We start from the raw sequence: 25,378 nt of genomic DNA on the forward strand, positions 1-25,378 counted from the left end.
AACGCCATCAAACTCCATGAAGCACTGTCCCGGGACAGGATAGTGGCCCCTGCTGGTACCATATCCATTTCGGCAACAAGGCACCCAAGTGTACACAACCTTGTAGCTGGTCGGGAAACTCCAAAAGCGGGGGTTGGTAAACACTCCCACCCCCGCTGACCACGCCCACACCTTCTTCTCAGTGCGTGATAGCCTTACTGGACTATCCTTCCTGGTGGACACAGGCTGAGCCGTCAGCATCATGCCTCCGACAGAAGACCCGTGCCAAGGTACAGGCCTTCCGTCGTACGACCTGCTTGCAGCCACCGGTACACCCATCGCCACGTACGGCAGCTACTACAGCGTCCTGGACCTCCAGAATGGCAAGTTCCCTTGGACCTTTGTTATCACAGATGTCCGTCAACCCATTCTTGGCTACGACTTCCTACAATACTACAAAATGACAGTCAGCGCCAAGGATAACTGTTTGTACCATGCAACAAGACGCATACCAGGAACTACCACCAACGCCACTTCTAAAGTATCTTCCCTTCAGCCAGCTGGCGAATACACACGCATCCTGCAAGATTTTCCCCAGCTGACGTCTCCATGCAAGGCCACCACTACCCGCCCCCCACAACATTGTGTATCACATCCAAACAGCTGGCCCGCCGGTCTGCAGCAAGCCTCGACGCCTCTCCCCAGAAAAGTTGGTCACCGCCAAACAAGAGTTTCAAAAACCTTTTTGACCAAGACATCATCCGCCCATCTGAGAGTGCTTAGGCATCGCCACATGGTCCCCAAGACACCACCACCCAACGAGTGGCGGGCCTGCAGTGACTATCGCCAACTTAAACTCATCACCAAGGCCGACCGCTATCCCATCCCGCACTCCCAAGACTTCCACTTCAAGCTCTACGGGAAGCAAGTCTTCCCCAAGATCGACCTGCTACGGCGTTCCACCAGATTCCTGTGGCACCGGCCTGCGTAATGCCGCCCAAACGTTCCAGCGGTTTATGGACCACGCCCACAGAAACTTCAACTTTGTCACCGTCTACATCGACGATATATTGGTGGCCTCTGACAACCACGACCAACACCGCCACCTCCTCCTTCTCTTCCGCCGACTGTAAGATTATGGCCTCCGGATCCACCCGGCTAAGTGCCTCCTAGGAGTGTCATCGCTCGACATCCTCGGACGCCGCACCTCAACAGCGGGCTTGTACCCTCTCCCTCAGAAGGTGGACACCATCATAGACTTTCCACAGCCAACATCCGTCAAGATGCTTCGCCAATGCCTAGGGATCGTCAACTATTATCATAGATTTATCCCCGATGCAGCTGCCAAACTCGCACCACTGCACGACTTCACCAAGAACCGTTCCAAGCGGTCGGTTATACTCGTGAAGTGGTCTCCCAAAGCTATCCACGCATTTGGGCAGGTCAAGGCTGCAATTGCAGAGGCCGCCCGCCTGTCCTACCCGGTGGCCCACGCCCCCACCTTCCTTACCACCGACGCCTCCTCCACAGCGATAGGCGCAGTCCTCCAACAGAGGGTCAACAGACAGCTCCAGCCTATTGCATTCTTCTCCAAGTGACTGGACCCTTCTCAAATGCGCTATAGGGCATTCGACAGGGAGCTTCTGGCCATATTTTCAGCCGTAAAGCATTTCCTCTATTTCTTAGAAGGCCGGCCATTTACCATCCTTACCGACCACAAACCGCTCACCCATGCACTGGACAGGATCTCTGACCACCACTCACCAAGAGTCTCTCGGCAGCTGTCATTCCTGTCCCAATTTGATACTCACATCGAGTACATCAAGGGAGAGGATAACCAAGTGGCCGACGCCTTGTCCAGGATTACCTCTAGCATCCTCCCTGATCACCACCACGTCGACTACGCACGCATCGCCGCCTCCCAGGGTAACGACGAGGAACTCCGTCTCCTACGCCTACATGACACTTCATCCCTGCAGCTCCGACAGCTCCCCAACACTCCTGCACCATTGTGGTGTGACGTCTCTACAGGCAAACCCCGGCAGTACATCCCTGCCTGTCGTAGTAAGGATGTGTTCTCGGCATTCCACGACCATAGTCATCCTGGTATTCGGGCAACACAACGTCTCCTCACGGATCGGGTCGTCTGACCATGCGTCAACAAAAACGTCAGAGAATGGACCCGCACCTGTCTTCACATCTTGGGCCCCCTTCTGCCTTCCCGTGGCATGCGTTACCTGCTCACGTGCGTCGACAGGTACACCAAGTGGCCAGGGGTGATCCCTCTCCCGAATATATCTGCCTAAACAACTGCCCGTGCTTTCCTCTCAGGTTGGGTATCCAGATTCGGCGCCCCTCACGCCATTATCACCGACAGGGGCTCCCAGTTCGAATCTGATCTCTGGCCCAGAATGCTCAAGTTCCTTGGCACCAACTGCAACCGGACTACCGCTTACCACCCTCAAGCCACTGGACTTGTAGAAAAATTCCACCGCCAGCTGAAGGAGTCACTCAAGGTACAGCAACCCTCATGTAACTGGGCTGACGCCCTCCCCCTGGTGCTCCTCTCCATTCGCAACACTCCCAAGGTCGACAGTGACGTGTCTATATCTCAGCTAGTACATGATGGCAAAGGTGATAATTTAGCTTGTATTTGAAAGGTGTATTGTCTTTGATATTTATATAGAATGAGTTTGAAAAGATATATCGTAAGTATATCATGTTAAAATGTACTGTGTTGCTATTTAATTATTGATTTCTATATATCTGACCTATATCTGTTATTCGTAGTATGTATTTGTTTGTATTACTTGTTGGTTGATAAATATAAATATTATTGGTAGATCTATGTGGATTGAAGAATTTGTTGTTGTATAGGTTCGAATAGTTTATAAACTCGGGAATTTAAAAGGCAAGAGAGAAACACATCAACACCACTAAGATGCCTTTCTTGGATTAACAATAGCACAGCTATCCTAACTGGATTATATAATCTATCACCAACTCATTAACACCAGTGTGATGGCTTTAACACAGTCTACTAAACTATACTAATAGTACGAGTATATCTAAATCAACTTTCCTGCTTCCTGGAGGGAGGCTGAAGTGTCCTCCCACGGCTCGTCGCGGTGATCTCCTGCTCGGGTCGAGCAGCTGAGTCCTCCCACAGCTCGTCGCTGTGATCTCCTGCTCGGTCGAGCGCTGAGTCCTCCTCCTGGAGTACCTTCCCTCCGTAGATCTGGGAGGGCAAGGAGAAGTTGTCCTCCCACAGCTCGTCGCTGTGATCTCCTGCTCGTGTCGAGCAGCTGAGTCCTCCCACAGCTCGTCGCTGTGATTTCCTGCTCGGTCGAGTGCTGAATCCTCCTACAGCTCGTCGCTGTGATCTCCTGCTTGGGTCGAGCGCTGAGTCCTCCTGGAGTACCCTTCCTCTGTAGATCTGGAAGGAGGAGAAGTAGTCCGCCGCGGACGGCGGGCCGTCAAATAGTATCCTCAAGTTCCTCCGTGCCCTCCCTCTGTAGATCTGGGAGGAAGAGGAGAAGTAGTCCGCCGCGGACGGCGGGCCGTCGAATAGTATCCTCAAGTTCCTCCGTGCCCTCCCTCTGTAGATCTGGGAGGAGGAGGTGAGGAGGGTTGAACTACGCATGCGCGGGCAGCAGTGACCACGAATAGTTCGGTCTAGTTGGGAAGGGATGACGCCACGGTACGGTCAACCTTTGACCTGGGATCAGGTAATTGGCCGGGCTGACCGGCTCCTCTCTCCTAACCTGGTCGGTCCACGTGGTCAGCACGTGGACGAAATGTCCCTCGCTGACAGTTGTATATTATTTACACGTTGGATGCTACATTGATTTGAAGAATTTGTAGTTAATCATGTGATTACTTTATGTCTTGATATGTGGGACCTGTGTAATGCATTGTTTATTTTTTATTTGTATGCAGTTATTGGTTTGTTTGTGACATACTCTTTATATTAAATATGTTTACATGCGTAAAGATTTTGGGAAAACAGGAGTACTTTACATGACAATAGCTGAAGAGTAGTGTTGCATGGATAGCACTGTAGGTAGCTGGAGACTGACGGTAGACTGAAGGTGTTGATTCGTAGCTGATGTTGTTGACCGTAAATATTGCTGGGATTGCAATTTTCGGTTGACACTTTATGTATCTCGGGCGGAGGGTGGCGGTGGGTGAATTGAGTGGTCGTAGGCCCTGAGGTATTCAGCTGTGGGCGGAGTGTTGAGGTGGTTATGTGGGTCCGAGATTAACCGTCGCGAAGTTCCTGGTCGTAGGTGGAAGGGGGTGGAGGATAGTAGGTAGAGTGTTGAAGTAGTTAAGCGGGTCCGAGCTTAACCGTCGCAAAGTTCCTCTCCTCGCTGGTCATGAAGGGGGTTGAGGCGGGTAGATGGCAGGCTCTCGTCCAGCTTCTGAATTATAAAAAGAGAAATTAGTTGGAGTATTATAGTTGATACTCTCGATGGCTGGTGACGTTAGTTGGGGACGGCGTATGTGGAGATGCCTCTAGACGATTATCAATGGCCTGGGGTCCTTTGCGTCTTGACTAAAGTCGTTGGGGTATTGGGTCGGCCTTCAAGTCGGCGCGCAGGAACTCTACAGATCATCTGGGAGGTGCGCGTAGCTGATTAAAATCTTGTGGTTTGATTGAAGTTCGATCACCTGTGAGGTGCGCGTACCTGATTGGAATCTTGTGATTTGATTGAAGTTCGATCACCTGGGAGGTGCGTGTAGCTGATTGGTATATTGTGTTTTGATGTCCTGGCGCTGGGCTTGCTTGATACTGGGCTTCGGTGTGGTGTACTTGGACTTCTTGCGGTTTGATTGGATTCTTGATGCGATGATGTGATGAGTTGACAGACGTTTCCTCTTACTCTGACAGCGGTCTCTCTGCAGACAGCTGTCCTCCGATTGGTAGCGAACTGCCACCAGGTAGTTTAAATAGAATGCCTTACTCATTCACCACCAATTCTAAGATGGTTATAACTGCAGGTCACACCTGTGGCGATAGGCAGATGTTCCTTGAAGTCCGAATGGCGTCTCGAAGGGAGCGGTTGGTGCAGGGGTGGTGTATAGATCTGTCGCTCACTTGGAAGCGTGCTAAATGGAATCCTGTGGCTAGATACCTCGATTCCGGGGGCTTGATTGAAGATGTGGTTTAAAATCAAGTCTTTTCGATTTCACCACAGATTCTAATGCGACTACAACTACAGGTCACACCGGTGGTGGTCGGCAGATGTTCCTAGAAGTCCGAATGTCGTGTATAGATGTGTCGCTTGCTTGGAAGCGTGCTGACGTTGGGTCTAGGAGTCGATGCGCTGGGCTTGCTTGCGTCGCTTGTTGGGAGGTGTACGGAGCTGAATGGAATCTTGTGGGTAGTTACCTTGATTCCGGGGGCTTGATTGAAGATATGAGAGGTCGAAGGTAGGCGGTGTCTCCTTCGCAGACAGTGGTCTGTTCTTCAGAATGGTAGGCGTGGCTTGTAGGCGACATGGTAGGCGTGGCTTGAGCGGCTGAGGACGACGACTTTAGTCAGGGGTGTGGGAAGCACCGCGGCCGCCAATTACGTAATGGGTGTCTTACATAAGATGGGACTTAATGGGGGCGAGAAGTACCTTGATGGTGATTTCTTCTTTTATTAAGAATAAGATCTGGCGATACAAGTAGGGGTGTCAGGTGAGATAAGGTTTCCCACCTAGACAGGCCTTCTGTCTAGTACTTGACCTGGACAGACCTTCTGCCTGGTCCTTGACCTGGACAGCCCTATGCCGGGCCTTGGCCTCGGCAATCCTCCTGCCAAGTACTTGACCTAGGTAGTCCTATCTCCAACGGCGTAGCCGTTCGTAATAAAGACGTGGGGTGGGTTGCTGTATGTGAGATGTGTTACTCATCAAATATAGATATGGATGTTAGTTCTTTTATATAAGGGTGAGTTGTATGGTTGGTGGGCGTGGCTAGATATGATATATATATATATATATATATATATATATATATATATATATATATATATATATATATATAAAGTTACGGTAACGTAATTGGGGTAGGTATGAGAAAGGGTTCAATGGGTCTGCCTGGTGACATTAAGCATCTTCTGTTGCGGTGGCGTTGTTTGTCTTACGTTGCATTAAGTCAAGCTGTTATGGAATTGGGAAATTAGTGAGATCTGCAACATTGAGGGTCTTGCCGAAGACGAGTACTATGTCGCATGTGTGTGGATCACGTGCATGGTTAGTGATTGTTAGTGACGGTTACAATCATCTGCAAACATGTTGGTATAGTCTATTGTTCCTTCCATCATGTCATTAACATAGACAAGAAACATTGATGCAAGCACTGAACCTTGTGGTACTTCGCTCGTTACTACTCTCCAGCTTGACACCTTGTCTTTTCCTACTGTCTTCATGTATCTTTCCTTCAAAAAGTCTTTAATCCATTCTAATAGTTTAACTCTCAGTTCTCCAATATGCTCTAATTTCCACATAAGTCGACTGTGTGATAACTTATCAAATTACTTCTCTAGGTCCAGGTACACGCAGTCCACACACCCCTCTTTCTCGTTGCAGTACATCACTCTCGAGTAAAAGCTTAAAAGGTTTGACACATGACCTTCCAAATCTGAAGCCAAACTGGCTGTCTGTCAGCATGTTCATCTTTTTAAGATGCGTATTTGGTCCATCAATCTTTCACAATCTTTTCACATAATTTCACTATTGAGCTGGTAAGTGATACTGGCCTACAATTTTGTGATGTTTCCTTGTTTCCACCTTTGTGAATTGGCACCATGTTTGCCCTTTTCCAATCAAATGGCACAATGCTATCTTTCAATGAACATGTAATAAGATCTTGTCCAGTAGGTGTTCCCTACATTCTTAAAGTATCCAGTTTAAGATCTCGTCAGGTCGTGAGGCTTTTGTCACATCCAATGATCCCAGGAGATTGAACATTTCCCTCACTTCTACATTTATATCTGCTAAACATGTGTGTGTGTGTGTGTGTGTGTGTGTGTGTGTGTGTGTGTGTGTGTGTGTGTGTGTGTGTGTGTGTGTGTGTGTGTGTGTGTGTGTGTGTGTGTGTGTGTGTCTGTGTGCGATTCACCATGGTCTTGGCTTACGTGTTTTACTTGTGATCGACAGCTATTTCCCTCCCGGAAGAGAGCTCAGAGCTCATATTTGTGTGTGTGTGATTCACCATTACCATGGTCTTGGATCACGTGTTGGACTCGTGATCGACAGCTATTTTTCTCCTGGAAGACCTCACAGCCCATATATGACCGGTCTTTGGGTAATACTGTGACCTTACACGCACACACCCCATACTCCCCGCCCACGAGAGAGGGAGTAACGCCTCACAGCGCAGCGATATTGAAATGATTTCATGCCTGCGCGGGATTCAAGCCCGCAACACCGTAGTGGCGGCCGGGAACTCTAACCACTGCGCCACTGACTTCTGTGTGTGTGTGTGTGTGTGTGTGTGTGTGTGTGTGTGTGTGTGTGTGTGTGTGTGTGTGTGTGTGTGTGTGTGTGTGTGTGTGTGTGTGTGTGTGTGTGTATTTACTTAGTTGTATTTTACGGGAAAGGTAGCTATGCTCGTGGAGTCCCGTCTTCATATCTCGTTTTTATCTAGACTGTTTTTAAATTCATGTATCGTTTTTTGCACACACCACATTCTCATCTAACTTGTTCCAAACGTCTATTACCCTGTGGGGAAAGCTGTCTTTTTTTAGGCCTTTTCTATAAATATCTTGATTTTCTTTCCGTGTCCTCTTGTAACCTCTACTATCCCATTTTATTAGATCCTCTCTATCAATAGTTTCTTTGCCTTTCATGATTCTATAAATAGTTTTCAAGTCTCCTCTCTCTCTTCTTTGCTCTAATGTCTGTAGCTCAAGTTTTGCTAGTCTCTCCTCATATGATAGTTCTGAGAGTGTTTGTGCTAATTTCGTAATTGCTCTTTGAGTCTTGGTCTTATCAAAGTGACCAGTATTTTCTCCACCATTTCTTCGTCCAGGTATGTAAATGCCACTGATTGTTCTTATTAAATTATAAGTTTCTCCAAAAATCTTGTTTATATGTTTCTCAGAGGACATATTATTCATACTGATGACTCCCAGGTCCTTCTCATTTTCTATTTTTTTTCTTCCTCTCCCAATTAATATGATCCCATTATTCTTTTTTGCTTTTTTCCAAATTCCATTATACTGCACTTCTTAATATTGAATTCCATCTCCCACTTCCTACTTCATTCCCATACTTTATTGAGATCACTCTGTAGCGACTCACAATCTTCTTCATTGTTCAGTTTTTTCAACAATTTTGCATCATCCGCAAAGAAGCTCATATAACTTTCAATTCCTTTATCCATATCATTAATATATATAGTAAACATTATTGGGGCCAGAACTGTTCCTTGTGGAATACCATTTATCACTTCATCCCAATTAGAGTGTTTGTCTCTTATCACTACTCTCATTTTATTTTCATGCAAGAAGTCTTCCATCCACTTTAGCAGTTTGTCCTGTATTCCTCCTGCAGTTTCTAATTTCTTTAGCAACTTCTTATGTGGCACCTTATCTAAAGCTTTTTTTTTTCAGGTCTAGAAATGCACAATCAGCCCATCCATCCCTTTCTTGTATTACATCTATTAGCCTTGAATAGAAACACATTAAGTTTGTGACGCATGATCGTCCTTGTCTAAATCCAAATTGCCTTGGATTTAGTACGTTGTTTTTTCCAAATGCTTTACCCATCTACTTTTGACAGTTCTTTCACAAATTTTTGCTATCGTACTTGTTAGAGAGACTGGTCTATAGTTAGTCGGGTCTTCTTTGTTTCCCCCTTTATATATTGGTACTATATTTGCTCTTTTCCAATATTTTGGAACTTTTCCTTCTTACAATGAACTGTTTATTAGGCTATGTATTTTGTCTGTTAGTTCATTCCTGCATTCCCTCAAAATCCAGTTTGCTATTTCATCTGGTCCATGCGATTTTCTGACATCGAGATCACTTCTTTCTCTTTCATAGGGTGGACTTGCTCCTCCCATTCTATATCTCTAGGTTGCATGTTCTCCCTTGTAAACACTGATTTAAAATGCTTGTTCATAATTTCTACCATTTCTATTTCCTCTGTGTATTCAACTCCTCCTTGCCGTAGTTTCTCTAATTCTTGTTTGTTTTTCAGTTTGTTGTTTACATATCTGTAAAATAGTTTTGGTTGATCTTTACATTTTTCTATGACATCTTTTTCATATTTTCTCTTTTCTTCTCTGCACACTTGTACATATTCATTTCTATAACTAGTATATATTTTCCATTTTTCAGGTCTTTTGTATTTTTTCTATTTTATCCAAGCTTTATCTCTTTTGTCTTTTAGCTCCCTACATCTTTTGTTGTACCAGCACTTTACATATTTTTTTCTTGCTTTTGTCTTGGGACATACTTTTCCACTCCTTTATCATTTTTTGTCAAAATATTCCATTTCTCTTCTACTGTTGTTTCCTCCTTGTGTATTCTTTCCCAGTCTGCTTCTTGAAAGTATTCTCTTAATTTATCAAAATTTGTTTTTTCATATATCAATCTTTCCTTTCTATATTGTTCATATTTTTCGTGTATTTTTTCCTCATTCAGTTCCATTTCAACCAATATGTGGTCACTTTTACTTATTGGTGTCTTATATTCAATCTTGTCCACTATTTCAGGTCCTGGTGTGATTATTAGGTCCAGTCTCGATGGTTCTTCCTCTTGTCTATACCTAGTGTTCTCTTGAATCCATTGCGTCATTGTGTGTTCTATAATCATATCAAGTAGTACATTTCCCCTCCAAAATGCACAATAATAATTCAGCAGAATAATGGTAAATAACATGCATGTCAAAATGATAAGGCATAAATCAAAATTATTAGCAAACAAATTTGCAAAATTCACTAAGAACATTATTTTTCAATGGGGAATTGTTTCATCATATTTTCAAATTTGTTAGCAATATTCAATGTGAGAAAAGTATAGTAAAGTGTCTCTTCTTGCATTCCAATTATAGTTAACACAATTCATTTATCAAAGACAGTCTTAATGCTTCATAAATAGCACATATTAATACTTGTGTGAAAGGTCCTTAAGGTTCCAAGTCTGACCACAGCAGATCTAAGGTCTTCATGTCTCTGCCTGACACCAAGTTCTAGTAGTTTAGGTCTCCCATCCCAAGTACATACAAATGGTCATATGAATACTATCTGTAAAATGCATCAAGACTAATATTCAATTCACAAAGAATATTATCATAATATTCTCTATACTCTTCAGGTTCATTAAAATTGATACATAGGGTATCACAACAATCATCTTCATAGATCTGCAACCTAAATTTCTTCATATCATCTAAATGGCCTATCAATTCTTCCTTGCTTTCTAAATGGACTAGTTTAGATTTATTTCCACCTGCAGAATCAATCACCCTATTATTATAGGGTGAATGTAGTTTGACCATGACTAAATCTCCTATTTTCAATTTTAGTTTATGTGCTATTTTGTGTTGTTGCTTTTTCATCTCTTGTTAATACTCCTGCATATGTTCCCTAACTCTTTGGTAAATACTTTGGAAAGTATTTATCCTATTTGAGATGTAATCATCTATATTATACACAGGTTTCTGCTCTCCAGTCAAGATTTCATATGGAAGAGTTTTGTCTTCCCCAAAAATAATAAAATGAGGTGTTTCACCTGTTGCTATATTAATTTGGTTGTTCAGAGTACATTTAACACAAGGAATCCAAGTATCCCAAGTTATACTATGAGGACTTATCATGCTTCTAAGACATGTAATAATTTTCTTATTTAACCTCTCTACAACTCCATTACTTTGTGGATGATTCACTAAGATGTTAACTTTCTTTATCTTAAATAAACTACATAATTTTTCCAAGATTTTGTTATTAAATTCAGTTCCATTATCTGAAACTAAGATCTTAGGTGTAGTGAAATTACAGATTATCTGATCATAGATTACTGAAGCAATAGTTTCAGCTTTCTTATTTGGAATGGGTTGTAAAATACAAAATCTTGAAAAATAATCAATGGCAACAAATACATATTTATATCCATTCTCAGACATAGGTAACTCCAATGTATCTATGTGAACTCTTTCCCAAGGTTTCTGTGGAATGGGATAGGTAAGTATAGGAGCAGGTTTTGGAGTATTTCCTTTCACCTTAACACATTTAAAAAAAAAATCAATATAATTATATATATCTTTCTTCATACCTGGCCAAAAGTATTTAAGTTGTGCTTGTCTATAAGTTTTATCCTTTCCTGGATGTGAGCTACAATCACTATCATCAAGTAACTTCAATGTCTCTTTTACAAGAGTTTGTGGTATTACCAATTGATTTACTGGACATCTAGAAATATCTTTCCCACTTACAACTGATTTTCTATACAGAAGTCCATTAGTCAAATGAAATTCCTCTATCTATTTTTTGGTAGTTTTGGAGGATCTCCTCTTGGGTTCATCAAGTACTTGACTAATTAATCACATGTCTTATCATTCCTCTGTTCTCTTATTAGCATTTCCTCATCTAGAGTTACTGACTCTTCTATACTACAAATAGAATTAATCAACCCTGTAATTGGCTAACATTTCTTGAAAGTGTATCTGCCGCAACATTCTTTTTACCTGGAATATATTCAAATTGAACTTCATAGCACTGAAGTATCGCAAACCATCTAGCGAGTCTGCCCCTAAGATTCTTATGCTTAAATAAGTTCTGAATAGCTGTATGATCAGTCCATACTCTGATTGAATATCCCAGTATCATATCTCTAAAATTTTCTAATGAATATATCACTGCTAATGTTTCTCTTTCTGTTATAGATTAGTTTCTTTCTGCATTATTACAAAGTCTTGAAGTGTAAGCTATTGGTTTCAAAGTTCCATTTCTCTCTTGCATACGTATTCCTTCTAATCCTTTGTCAGATGCATCAGTGCAAAGAATGAATTCTTTATCATAATCTGGAAATATTAAAATTGGAGAACTCGTGAGTTTATCTTTCAACTTATCAAAAGCTTCCTTTTGTGCAGGTCCCCACATGAACTTTGAGTCCTTCCTCAACAAAGAACTTAATGGATTAGAAATGTCAGCATATGGTTGAACAAATTTTCTATAATATCCTGTCAATCCCATAAAGCTCCTAACCTTGTTTACATTGGAAAATTCTTGACTGCTTCAACTTTTAAATTCACTGTACTAAGTCCATGTCTGTCTATCTTATATCCCAAATAAATAACACTGTCTTGCAAGAACTTACATTTTTCAAGTTTTACTTTCAATCCTGCTTCAACTAGTCTTGAGAATATCAAATCTAATTTCTTAAAGTGCTCAACCGCTGTCTGGGAAACTATTAAAATGTCATCTAGGAATACACTGGCAATGTGTCCTAACAACCCATCTAGAATTGTATTCATTAATCTCATGTAAGTTGATGGACTATTACATAACCCAAATGGCATTCCTTTGACCTCATAATGTCCCGTTGGAGTAGAAAATGCTGCGAATTCTCATGAGTCTTCATGCAACTCTATTTGCCAAAAAGCAGATTTGATATCTATAGTGCTAAAATATCTATTCTCAGTTCCCAAACTTCTTAAAATGTCACCTATTACTGGTAATGGTAACCTGTCACGAATGGTGTGCTTATTCAATTCCCTATAATCAATAACTGGGCGCAAGTGCCATCTGATTTTGGCACCAAAATCAAAGGAAAGTTCCACTCACTTTTACTATGTTCAATGATATCCTGCGATAACATTTCAGTGATCAGTTTATCTACTATTGCTAATTTAGAGTGAGGAACTCTGTAGGCGGGTATGTAAATAGGCTGTGTTCCTGGTTTTAATTTAATCTGATGTTTTAAAACAGTTGTTTTGCCTAAGGCGTCCCCCGGCAAAGCAATTGCTTTATTGTACTTCACAAGCAAAACAACTAAACTTTCATCCAACTCAGGGCAATTAGTCGAATCTAATTGATTCTTGTATTTCTTTCTTAATTCTATTCCTTATTGAACTGAACAGATTCATGAAATTGGTCATTCCACCTGCTCACTACTCTCATTTAAAACCTTGATGGGTTTTGTACACACCTGAAAACATCCTATTTGTGTACCTTTCCTTAGAACTATATCTTTGTTTAAAGTATTAATAATTAATATTTCTACTATGTTCTTATTTGACTTATAAATCCCTGGGTCCAATTTCAAACCTTTTGATCTAATTGATTCTGGGATTGTAATTATTTCAGAGTCTACAGTGATTCCTTTCAACTGTATATTTACCCTGTTAATTGCTCTGGAGTGTAATAACGTCGACTTTATTACGCCACCATCCACAATTTGCAAGGCTTTCTTTGTAGTTGATGAATTAGTAATTTCTGGGGTTTCTTGAACATTTGAGTTGGGTTCACTATTTGAGGCTTTATTTTCTGTTGGTCTGGACTGCTCGGCCTCGTTATTTAAAGTAAAATTGTTATCTTTCTTATCTATGTCTAGGGATTCATTGATTCCTGTCACTGGTCTTAAGTCTGGTTGATTTAAGAATGGGATTAACTGTGATTTCACTAAGATCCCTAAGTCAGCAGGACATATGACCATGTTCTCTTTTCTCATAGTTGCAAATCCTATCAATAAATCTCCTGGAAAAACAGATTATTCTACATCTATCACTGGAATATGCAATTGTTCATTTGTATATAAGATAACTTCTAGTTCAACCTTACCTAATGTTTTTAATTTATTTCCAGTTACTCCTTGGAATGAGTAACGGATTGGCTCCAACATTTTCACTCCTGGGTTCAACTGGTTTAAAACTTTACTAGTAATTACATTAACTACAGACCCTGTATCAATAAATATTTGAATAGGCTTATTGAACAATTTACCCGCAATGAGAGGTCCTACAGAAGTTTTACCAACAGTAATTATCAGTTTGTCAGTTTCTTTCATCTCTCTTGCATTCCCATATCTAACACAATACCGCCTATCGGTATATATATATGGGGAGTTCTGAAATTGTTTATTCTGTGTCTGAGGGTTTTCCTCTTAGCCCTGGGGGTACCCGAAAATTTCGGCATTTATGAGTTCTATGACCTATCTTATTATGATAAATACAGAATGGTGGGTTTCTACATTGATACTCTGTATGACCTTCATATTTGCAATTTCTGCAAATGGTTCCATAAAAACGTTCTTGTGCTTTGTGTCCCCAGGTATTACAATTAAAACATAGGATTCTAGCATCCCTGGATGGACTTCTAGCGTTCCGTCTATGTCCTACTTCTGTTTTCTTAAACTCTCTAGAATTCCTATGTTGGCTTTGTTGACTTACAGGCATTACATATGGGTTTATTGTTCTGGTCTCACTGTATCCTTAAAGAAGATAATCTACTTCTCCTAAACTTATGTTTGATTTTAAATCTCTGTACAGCTTTTCTGCTGTTAAGTCATCAGAATTTTTTGCTAATAAGCCAAATGTAATCAATTTGATTACCTGAGAAATTTTCATTTTGTCACTAGATCTTTCTATCCAGTCTGAATCTTTCAAGATAGAATTCATGTCTTTTGACCATCTATCTAATCTAGCTAAGTACTCTGTGTCAGTTTCACTTGTCCTAACTTCTTTTATCATCTTGACTAACGACCTAATAGGATCCTGGTCACATTTGGACATAAAATGTTTAATGAAGGCTTTCTTATAAGCTTCATATTGGTTGATATCTTCCATTTGCTGGAAATTAATGATAAACCTAGCCCTTCCATTTTCAGGGTCGATATTCTCCTTCAGGACCTCTATTTTTCTTTTTTCATCTGTTATATTTTTGCTTACAATGAGAGTGTCTATCAAATTAAGATATTTGTTGACCCCATAGGTATTTGCCCTCCCCGAAAATTTGGGGATATTACTATTTGAAGTATGGACCTCATGCCTCAACACGTTAGTCTGGGTGGTCATAACTTACTTTAACCTGGCTGCCTCAACGTATTTGCTTGCGATGTCACTTCGCGATGTCATCTTCTATCTTGACGTCCTCCTTCCTTAGCCTTGTCATTCGCCAGCGACGTTGTACCTCAGTTGAAGACCGTCTTGTAGATGGATTACGTTGAAAATTTGCTGGTTCCACTCGTAATAGTAGTTGCTCGTAGTTTGCAGATCCCTCGTTCCTCGTCTCTTGAGACCAACCCACTCTTGGTTGTGGTTGCCGTATTCCCGTAGACTTTCTCGCACCACTCTTGAAACCAACACACTCTTGGTTGTGGTTGCCTTATTCCCGTAGACTTTCTCTCACCACTTCGCACCAGTCTATCTTGCTTACACCGGTCTTGTAATCTCTTCGGAGGTGTGTTTAACACTCAGTTCATCGCACCGCTGTTCACCAATGTCACCCCCTGTCACCACTGTTCCACCACAACTCACCACACTTCAATTAGTCTCGTAATTCACTCGTAATAAGGCCCCATGCCTTTGTTACGTCAGTTTCACTAACTTCCAAGTTCATCTTATTCAGTAGGCCTCATGCCTTGTACTTCTCATACTTCAGTCAAGTCCTTAGGTTAAGTAAAGTGATTTACTTCTTTTTTTTTTCTTTTCTTGTCACTAAATTTACACTGTCAAAGGTTACGCACAGAGTCTCTCTCTTTTCCCGTCTGTCGAGATCTCCATATCATACGCCAAGCCACCTTCGTCTGACGTCACTAATTTTTCTCATCCAATCTCCTCTTACTTCTCAAATAAGTGTCACACCTTATGGGCGTGACTTTAAATCCATCTACCAATAATATTTCTCCATCTCCACCTTTTCCTCCAATCCGAAAGGCTGTTACATTGTCACAAGCAATATCGTTTACCTCAGCATTTGTCAAACGGAAAATAGCTTAGCTCTTACACATTGTTACATTAGCATATTTCATCGCCGCTCCAACCATTGTTTATAAACAGTCAAATCCAAGCTAACGCGAGTCTGACTCAGCTATGTCGCTTGTCGGCTGTTGTTTACCTAGACAGGACGGCGACTAAACAAATCCGCTACTCAGCACTTCAGAATCGGCCGGTGTTTCATAACACTGATATTGAATTAGCATTCATTCTCCATCTACCTCCATCTACCTAATTGTCTACCCCCATCTACCGGCCTATTACACCCACTTTTCTTTGTCCTTCAAAAGTTTAGTTTAGTATAACAATGTTTGATGTTACAAATTGGTTTCTACCATTGTTTTTCTAGTCATAGTATGGCACATGTCTCTGGTAGGGTCAGAGAACAGTTACGATCTAACCATAACACAAGCCTGGTGAATCAGGGCACCAGGCAACAAGGTAATTGGACTCTTTCCTCGTTCTCCTTGCTGTTTTACTCATACGAGTACTGGTCCCCTGTACCCTACTTCTGGTGCTTCAGGTTATAATGTACTATTTCCTAGTGCTCATACTAATTGCCCACTCCGTCCTGAGATACAGGTAAAATTTTAGAATTAATTAATAGGTGACTCTAGCTGCAATGTAGCATTCACTATAACAACATGTTGATACAGCTGTAGAATAATGTAATATATCATTAATGGTACTACTCTGATATGGTACTCACACATACTAGCTTGTTTTGTTATCATTGAATGTTATTTTGTTGTTCCTTTGCTTAATGCAATGTTCCTTATTGTGATGGTGCTCAATTTTTGGTCTCAATACCCTATGTGTTACGAACATTTTAGTAATATTAGCAAAACTATAACTGTTTATGTGTCATATGTGTACTGACTGGTATTACTCATGATTGTCTCTGGTCCCCTTAACCCCCTACGTATGTTGTCTGTGTAACTTAGTGTAGAATAACAATCTAATGAGGACCACAATGGAAATAAGCGTACATAGTTTTTTGTTATCCTCGGTAATTTGCAATTATTATTTCGAACTATGTGTTCTTGTCATCATCTGTACTTCATGTATATTGATTCTTTGCCAAATAAATTTATTATCATTATTATCATATAGATATTTAGATCAATTTTGTTGACCAGTGTAGTAGGACACTTGGTATATCTGCCATTCATTTTATAGTTTTAAACCCTTAGAAGTGAAAAGTATCATATTGCTTATGTCTGCACATACTTTACACTTGAGTTTATCTTCTCTAAATTCTAACCATGCATGTGTCTTTTTTTTCAGTTTTCTTCAGTGCAAACACCTGAACATGGATACAAGCTAGACCCTATAGCACTATTGCTATTACCATCTGAACTGCACATGAACCTAGTTTGAACATTTGAACTAGAAGCAGTCGAACTCGAAACAATTTTTTTTCACTTTCACGGTTAGGCTTAGTGTTATCACTGTCAGTTTTAGTCTCCTTACGTTACTCTTTTTACACTCTTCATTTTGTCTACGGAAGAAGGAAGTCAACATTGTTTTCTTAGAACTAGAAGCCATGATGGGGTTGTTTGTGAGAGAGGGAAAAAAAAAACATATTAGCGATAAATCCATGGACCATCAACCACCACGGTAAATATGGCGCTGAGTTAGCGGAGTGACAGATACAGAACCATATAAAGTTGCTCACTCAGTGTTTTACACCACGTTAAACCAACCCCCAAAACGCTAAATTATATTAATATTTGCCTGCCTAGTATCTAAGAATAACTAAAATTTAAATTACTCCCGGCTGTCTTTTAATGAACCCGGGTGTATGTTTGTCCCCCACTGAACCGGCAAAAAGGGACATGTGTGTAATAAAAGTTTTAACCGTTAAAAAAGGGCAAAAAATCTTACGATTAGATCACCAGGAACAATGCCTTTAGAAACCGAAGCCGACAAAAAGAAGCGTCAAAGACATTTTTGGAAGTGGGTTACAGGTACTCGGAAAATTTCAAAAGCCGCTTTACAAAATGATAAGAGTTTGAGTTGCCGACTACGGAATGAACATGCCCAAACTTTTACAAGCTTATACCAGGCTGTCAAAAAAATTTGTGTTAAGGAATCTGTGCGGGGATTTCATCGAAAGGTGATTAAGTTAAATGATTCTCGCGGGGCGCCTCGCAAAGCGAGCAGCGCCGCAGGCCAAGCACCCACGGCGCAGCCGTGGCTGGCGAAGCCAGGTGCTTGTTTATTACTAAAATAAAATATTGTATGAATAAAGAATACGTGTCTAATTGCCTACTGCTAAAGCAGAATATTCGTATCAAAAATGATATGTTGCTACGATTGGCAACTTTGTCTCACACCGTTCGTTTCGTAAATGGACAGGAAGCGTTCACGTGAGTGAATCGGGCACGTACACAATTGACTCTTAAAAACTAAGATACAACACAACATTATTAAAGTAACAGTGATGCAATACTAATAATTTCCATGACATCCAACTATCAATCACCCACAATTAAGCCATCATCCCTCATTTTCCTCATTCTCTTTCCCTTTCCTCGACCCTAATGACCTATCATTCACTTGTAGAGGTGGCGGAGCGGAGCTTCGGCACACTCCGGCAGCACACCACTGTATATAAGCGCAAATAAACCAGGCTCAAACCAACCAACTAACGAACGGGAGGAAGATAAAATTTTGAAGTGTAAGAAAAGAATGGGAATATTAATGCTCGGAATAATACTACAGGCTTATGAATGATACTGTGGAAAAAGCAGAGCGAAACTGGAAGCCTGCAGGGAAGATGGCATATAGCATAAGTATGTCATGGAAAGACTTGACGGTAAGTAGAGAGAATAGAAAGAGAATGTGGGAGAAACGTGGCAGTAGTTGGTTCAAACATATGGCCGATTGAAGAGACCTTTTTCGGCTGAAAATTCCATACGTCTTGACAATTGACCAAAAGGTGCACAAGGTCACGTCTAACGAAAACAGCTGCATGGTGAATTGTTGATTATAACTAATTTGAGATTTCTTTACTGTTTCTTACTATAATTATTATTATCTGCTGATTTCAAATATGGAAATATACAATTTGATGGATTACATCTTAGACTTTTACAGTAAAATGAAATGCGCATTTATGGTATCAATGGGTATATTTTCTTTTTCAGAATTGATCATGGCTACAAAAAGGCATTAATGTGTGAACAAACTTGATGCTTTCTGGTACATTTGTGGATACTTCACACTTATTCATCAAAGGCGCAATATCCTAATATAATTTGTGAGGTGAGCCTATAAAGCTTACTTAGGATTTACTCTCGGTGACCAAGACAAGAAATGGGTCCCACATACCGTGTGTCATAACTGCGAAGAAATGCTGCTTGACTGGATGAAAGGAAAACATAAGGACTTACCTTTCGGAATTCCCATGAACCTGGAGGGAACTGAAGAACCGCACAACTGACTGCCACTTTTGTCTGATTAATACAAAAAGCGTTGGCAAGAGAAAAAAAAAAAAACATAGAATGACTTATCCTAGTATCCCTTCAGCAAGTCGACCTCCTCTGCACTCTGATGAGTTACCAATTACAAAGGATTACAAAGGCGGAGCATGCCGACAGGAGACCTTTTGATCCATATCAATGGGTTGTCTCCATCTGAAGAAGAGAGTAGTGACGAAATGCGAGAGACTGATGATGAAACTAAAGAAATACTGACAGATTCTGACGATCCTTCTTATGATACATCAACTCCTCACCAGTTTAGCCAGCCAGAGCTGAATGACCTGTGCGTGATTTGTGTCTTTCCAAAAATGCAGCTGAAACGTTAGCTTCTATGTTACAAGAAAAGGCTCTACTGAACCAGACCACAAAAGTTTCATACTTCCAAAATAGGAAACTTTTTTTTTAAGAGGAGAATAGGTTTGTTTATTGACATATCTTGGGTCTTCCCCAGGAATTAGAGATTCCATTGTATAATCCAAATGATTGGAGATATTTTCTAGATAGTTCTAAGTGCAATCTGAAGTGTGTTCTATTAATGGCAATGTCTATGCAGCTGTTCCAATAGGTCATTCTGTTTATTTACCAGAGGAGCATAATGACATTAAAACTGTGATAAACCTATTAAAATACCACGAGCACACCTGGACAATTTGCTTGGACCTCAGAATAGTGAACTTCCTCCTTGGTCAACAAGGAGGATTTACAAAGTGGCCCTGGTTTCTTTACATGTGGGACAGCCGAACTAGAAACCAGAAAGGGTAGCCCTTACGTGAGGCTCTGGAAGCTAGCATGCCAAATATCGTCAATGATCCAATCGTCAGTCGAGAAAAGATCATATTTCCTCCTCTCCACATCAAGCTGAGCCTAATGAAACAGTTAGTGGGAACAATAGATACTGATGGTGAATGCTTCCAGCACATAGTCTCGGTTCTCCCTGCTTTGTCATTTGAGGAAATCGAGGCGGGTGCTTTTAATAGACCACAGATTCGCGCAATTATACGTGATCAAGACTTCGTCAGAAAGATGAATGATATGAAAGTTTATTTATTTATCATTTACATTATTATAGTTTTTATTTATTCATTTATTTATTTGTCTATTTATTTATTTATCATTATTATGATTTTTCGCATCCTACCCAGATATGGACCAAAAGGTCTCCTGTCGGCAAATTCCGCCTTTGTAATCTTGATATACTTCTGAGAACTTAGGGGTTGTAAGTGACGAGCAAGGCGGCAGTTCCATCAGAACCTCAAGACCATGGAGGACCACTACCAAGGGAGATGGGACAAATATATGATGGCAGAATACTGCTGGAACATTAAATGAAATTGCCCTGAGACAGTCCACAAACGCAAGAGCTTCAAGCGCAAATCCCTACCTACTAAAATGTAAAGGGCCCTACACACGCTCAGACTTTCAATCAGACTTGTCTGCACAGACCAAATCTGAGCAAATAAATCTGCCGACAGGTTTTGCCTCCACACTATTCAGACAAGTCTGTGTAAACAGTTCAGTTAGCTTTGGTTCAGGTTAACGGAAGCATGTATACAACCAAGGAAGACCTCCTAGCTGGTTTGGCTGTGACATTAATAGCAAGAAAAAGAAAACTAGACAAGAAGAAATTGAAAAGAAAGTGGTGTAAACAATGGCTTTTACAGAGGGATCAGTTTTCACATATAAATCTGCTATCAGAACTACGGCTGGAGTCGAATGACTGGTTTAACTTTCTACGTATGGATGAAGAAAGGTATCGGAACCTCCTGTCATAGAGAAGCAAGATACCTGTATGAGAAAAGCCATTAGTCCCCATGAGCGCTTAATTGCAACTCTCAGGTTTTTAGCAACAGGAAGAAGCTATGAAGATATGAAGTTTTCAACAATAATTTCCCCCCAAGCATTAAGTGCTGTAATACCAAAAACATGTCAAGCAATCTACAGGGCATTATATAAAAACTTTATGAAGGTAAGTACTTTATTGAAGTTGCCAAAAATGCGAAACCAATGGAATGCAGTGAAAACAAAGAATATGCGCCATTGTAGTTTTACTTTTTCGTGAACCTGTCAACTGAAAAACCATATGAAAATAGGAAACTTAAACTAGGCTTTTGAATCGAGCTTGTCAGGTCAAAAAACATGATTGACAGTCTTAAAACTACATTGGATAAAAGGAATTGAAATACTCACAAGCAGACAGTGACTGAGACATCACGTCTGTTGTGAGTGACGAGTTTTGAGGGATGTATTCAGGCTGGGGAAATGTACCTTCCAACTGTTTATTAGGCTTGGATAATGTCCAGTGCCTATTCAAGTTGCCAAGTTGAGCCTCAAACAGTACATCATTCATGAGTTTCACTGCATATAATCGCAGATCTTTTGCAACATGTCTATGTGTTGTAGCAAAGTTCTTCCCCATAATACCAAAATCATCTTCCGGACGGGATGATTTAAAATGTTCTCCGCACCACATCCAGATTTCTTGGAGGACACTACTTTCTTCAGTTCCCTTCTGTATGTACTGCGGATGTTATTCATCTTTTTAACTACTGTTTCTCTGTCTGCCTCTGGCTCCACTTCTCTCAGCTTTTTAGCAAGCCTTTCATATGCAGCTGCCTTTTTCTGCCTGTCACTTTATTCTTTGCTTTTAATTCTCCATATTGACGGTTCACCTCGATATATATAAATGAAGTCCATGATGAATTCCTTTGGGTGATTACGAAAGTCAGACATCACTGCCAGTTGTTTACAGTAGCGCTACAACTGAAATCTGAGGAAATGGCGGGAACTCGCCTACACACGCACAGAGATGTCTGCGCAGATATAATATCAAGCTACAGTTGATTTTGCACAGACCTAGCAAATGGTCTGTGCAGACCACAAACCTCCCCTACACACATTCAGACTTGTCTGCGCATACATGGTCTGCGCAGACAAGTCTGAATAAAAGTCTGAGCGTGTGTAGGGCCCTTAACTGAGCTTTGTATCTTCATAGCAATCAATCTCTTACCCAGGCGCGATCCGGGGGGGGGGGGGGGGGCTGAAGCCCCCCTCCCCCCAAATTTGTTCTTCCATGAATCATTGTAAGGATGTCATTTAATCGATTTTAGTACTTTCTGATGTTTTGCCAGGTCCGGGGGTTAAATAAACTGACAGCATGTGTGCGGTATTTGGGCGGAATTGTGCTGTGTTTGGCATTTGTTTAATTCCATTTATCTGTTTTGTGCTGCGCGTGTTGTAGGGTTGCCAGAGTTGTGTCTCAGTTGCGCTGAAAAGGGATAGAAAGGAGGTATACCACGTTCGTTGGCCGTTTAACATACCTGTATTGTCACCTATATGATTGTTTTGTGTTGTTGAAGCAATCAATCAAGAAGTATCATCTGCAAACAGTAAGTATTCAGGAATACCACAGGCTTTATAGATATCGTTAATGTAAATCAAAAACAAAATAGGACCTAGAATACTACCTTGAGGTACCCCCATACTTACACCCATTAATCTTGATTTAACACCGTTAAATAAGACAACTTGATTACGATTAGATAAATATGACTGAAACATCTGAAGTTCAAAGTCTCTTATTCCATACTCAGCCATTTTCATCAATCAACTGTGTCAAAAGCCTTTTTAATGTCTGGAAAAACTGCGGCACATATTTTTATTAGATAGTCGAGTTGCAATATATTCATGTAAGAGAGCAACAGGCATATATGTTGAGTGGTTTTCACAGAATCCAAATTGATTATCGAAAATGATCTAATGGTACTCAAGGTAATCTACCAATTGCTCAAGAATAACATTAGGAAAGCAACTTTGTTAAAAGCACAAAGTGATTAAATGCATGAGTAAATGAATAATTTTGGGAGCAGCAAGTTTAATTAAGGATCTTTGTATTAAGGCAATCATAGCCATTGGACTTATTTTTAAGATTATTTATAATACGCAAAATATCGTAAGTTGATGGTTTTATTAGACTAAATTGTGATGAGACTGGATTTATATATTGAAGTGGGTTTCCTGGGTCATTTGGCAGCTTATTAGCCAATAAACTACCAATTGAACAGAAAAAGTTATTAAACATGTCAGCGATCTCATGGTTGTCAGTTACCTGCCTGTTATTGTGAATAAACAAATTGGGAGTATTATTACTTCTCTTTTTATTAATTACTTCAAGAAGTATTGACCAGAGTTTCTTCGGAACCGATGAATTTTCTTCAAGTTTTTTGAGATAGTATTGCTTGCGAGCCGATTTAATTGATGAGTTGAGAACATTGCGATATCTGATAAAATTGTGTTTATTAAGTTCAGAGTTGCACTTAATGTATTTTTTATAAAATTTATTTTTTAAATTGATGCATTTCAATAAGTTATTTGTTATCCAAGGTTTGATTGGTAGCTTTCTTCTTGATGTTATTTTAGTCGTTAATTTAGTAATTTCTTCATTAAATGTAGTTATCAAACAATTGGCGAAATCATTGTGGTGACAAGTATAATGCACAGTTGCAGTTAACCGTTGAGGTGTAAGCATCTACTCGAGTAAGCAGGTAAACTATTACTTATTCGTTTATAATATCTCTTGCAATTGTTTAATAACCCAAAGGGAAATTGAATAGTGGAACACCTTTCTATAAAAGAAAATTATTACTTTAACTTGATATCGAGATTACCATGTATTTTCCCAAATGATATTTAATTTAATCTAGCAGTTCTCCACAATGTTCTTCCATTTCCTTCTATAATTTTTACCAGAGACCTTACTTGAGATTATGTTTGTGGAAGAATTCTTCTATGAAAATAAGCCTGTGTCAGATATTTGTTTTTTGCTCCTGCCAGGCTGGCAGGTTCAGTGAAATGAAGCGAGCAGGGGAACCCGCCAAGATCACTGCATTTTTCAAGCGACGATCTGAATGTGTGCAGATGGATAATGCCATCAGAGGCAAGTGTTCCGGAGGAAGCCAAAACTGCCGAGGTCCCCCACTCGTCACGTGAAGACGGCACAGTTGCAGTGGCAGCTTCTCAAGAGCCTCGACTTGACATTGCTGATTTCGTGGGGAAGAAGGGAACAGATGCAGAGAAGGTGGTCATCATCCACCAGAAAGTCCCAGTTATCGAGGCTCTTCCATTCAGCTACGAAGGCGGTCAAAAGAGGCGGTTCCAGCCTACCTGGTGCTCGACATACCCGTGGCTCAAATATTCAGTTTTAAAGAACGGAGGATACTGCGTGGCTTGTGTGCTTTTCGCCAGTGACACAGCCGGGACTGGAGGCCAGACTAGGCTCGGAGCCCTCGTTTTGGAGTCTATGTCCAAGTACAAGAAGGCCCTAGAGGTTTTGGCAAACTACAACCAGCATAGCTACCATGCCGCTGCCATGACCCGTATGGAGGCCTTTCTCGACACCGTGCGTGACCCGTCGAGGGCCATCGACGCAATCTTTGCCACAACAAGGCAGGAACGAGTTGCAAAAAACCGTCTTTTACTCGTTCCGGTAATCGAGAGCGTTCTTTTTTGTGGTCGCAACATGCTCCCCCTCAGAGGACACCGTGACGATGGCCCTTTGAATCTGTCTGCTCAAAGCGTGACTGGAGAAGGAGTCTTCCGAGCTCTTTTGCGATACCGTGCCAATGGAGGCGATGCTGAACTATTGAAACTCCAATCGCCCTGCAAACAAGGATGTTGTAATTATTAAAACTCACTCCCTGGCAATTTGCCAGGGAGTGAGTTTTAATAATCACAACATCCTTGTTTGCAGGGCGATTGGTGCAAGAGAAGGTGGTATCATCAGTTTCTGGAGTCTTCGCCATCATGATGGACGAGACGACCGACGTTTCAGGGAAAGAACAGGCCATCATTTGCATCCGTCACTTCAGCGGAGGTCAGCTAAGGGAGGACTTCCTTGGCTTTGTTCACGCCAAGGATCTGACTGGGGAAGGCCTGGCTCGCCTCCTGCTTAGCACAGTAAAGAGTGTCGGTCTCAACATGGGC

General features: G+C 41.0%; 2 protein-coding genes across 2 annotated transcripts; both read left to right on the forward strand.

Annotated features, from left to right (window-relative positions):
- Nucleotides 1-241: 241 nt before the first annotated feature.
- LOC143032692 (uncharacterized) lies at nucleotides 242-970 on the forward strand. The gene has a single exon (XM_076197577.1). It carries the CDS (start codon nucleotides 242-244, stop codon nucleotides 968-970), a length of 729 nt encoding a protein of 242 aa, XP_076053692.1.
- A 622-nt stretch (nucleotides 971-1,592) lies between these two features.
- On the forward strand, nucleotides 1,593-2,636 carry LOC143032693 (uncharacterized). Its single transcript, XM_076197579.1, has 2 exons — nucleotides 1,593-2,085; nucleotides 2,311-2,636. The coding sequence occupies exons 1-2, from the start codon at nucleotides 1,593-1,595 to the stop codon at nucleotides 2,634-2,636; spliced, it is 819 nt and encodes a 272-aa protein (XP_076053694.1).
- The last annotated feature ends 22,742 nt before the right edge of the window (nucleotides 2,637-25,378 follow it).

This window comes from Oratosquilla oratoria, chromosome 14, assembly GCF_046742065.1.
Source record: "Oratosquilla oratoria isolate Oo_2021 chromosome 14, ASM4674206v1, whole genome shotgun sequence".
NCBI classification, from domain to species: domain Eukaryota; kingdom Metazoa; phylum Arthropoda; class Malacostraca; order Stomatopoda; family Squillidae; genus Oratosquilla; species Oratosquilla oratoria.

Excerpts from the sequence above, each read along its gene's own strand:
- LOC143032692 (XM_076197577.1), top strand. The coding sequence starts at position 242 with ATGCCTCCGACAGAAGACCCGTGCCAAGGTACAGGCCTTCCGTCGTAC.
- LOC143032693 (XM_076197579.1), top strand. The coding sequence starts at position 1,593 with ATGCGCTATAGGGCATTCGACAGGGAGCTTCTGGCCATATTTTCAGCC. Across the intron at positions 2,086-2,310 it reads CCACGACCATAGTCATCCTG|GTTGGGTATCCAGATTCGGC; the intron begins GTATTCGGGCAA and ends CTTTCCTCTCAG.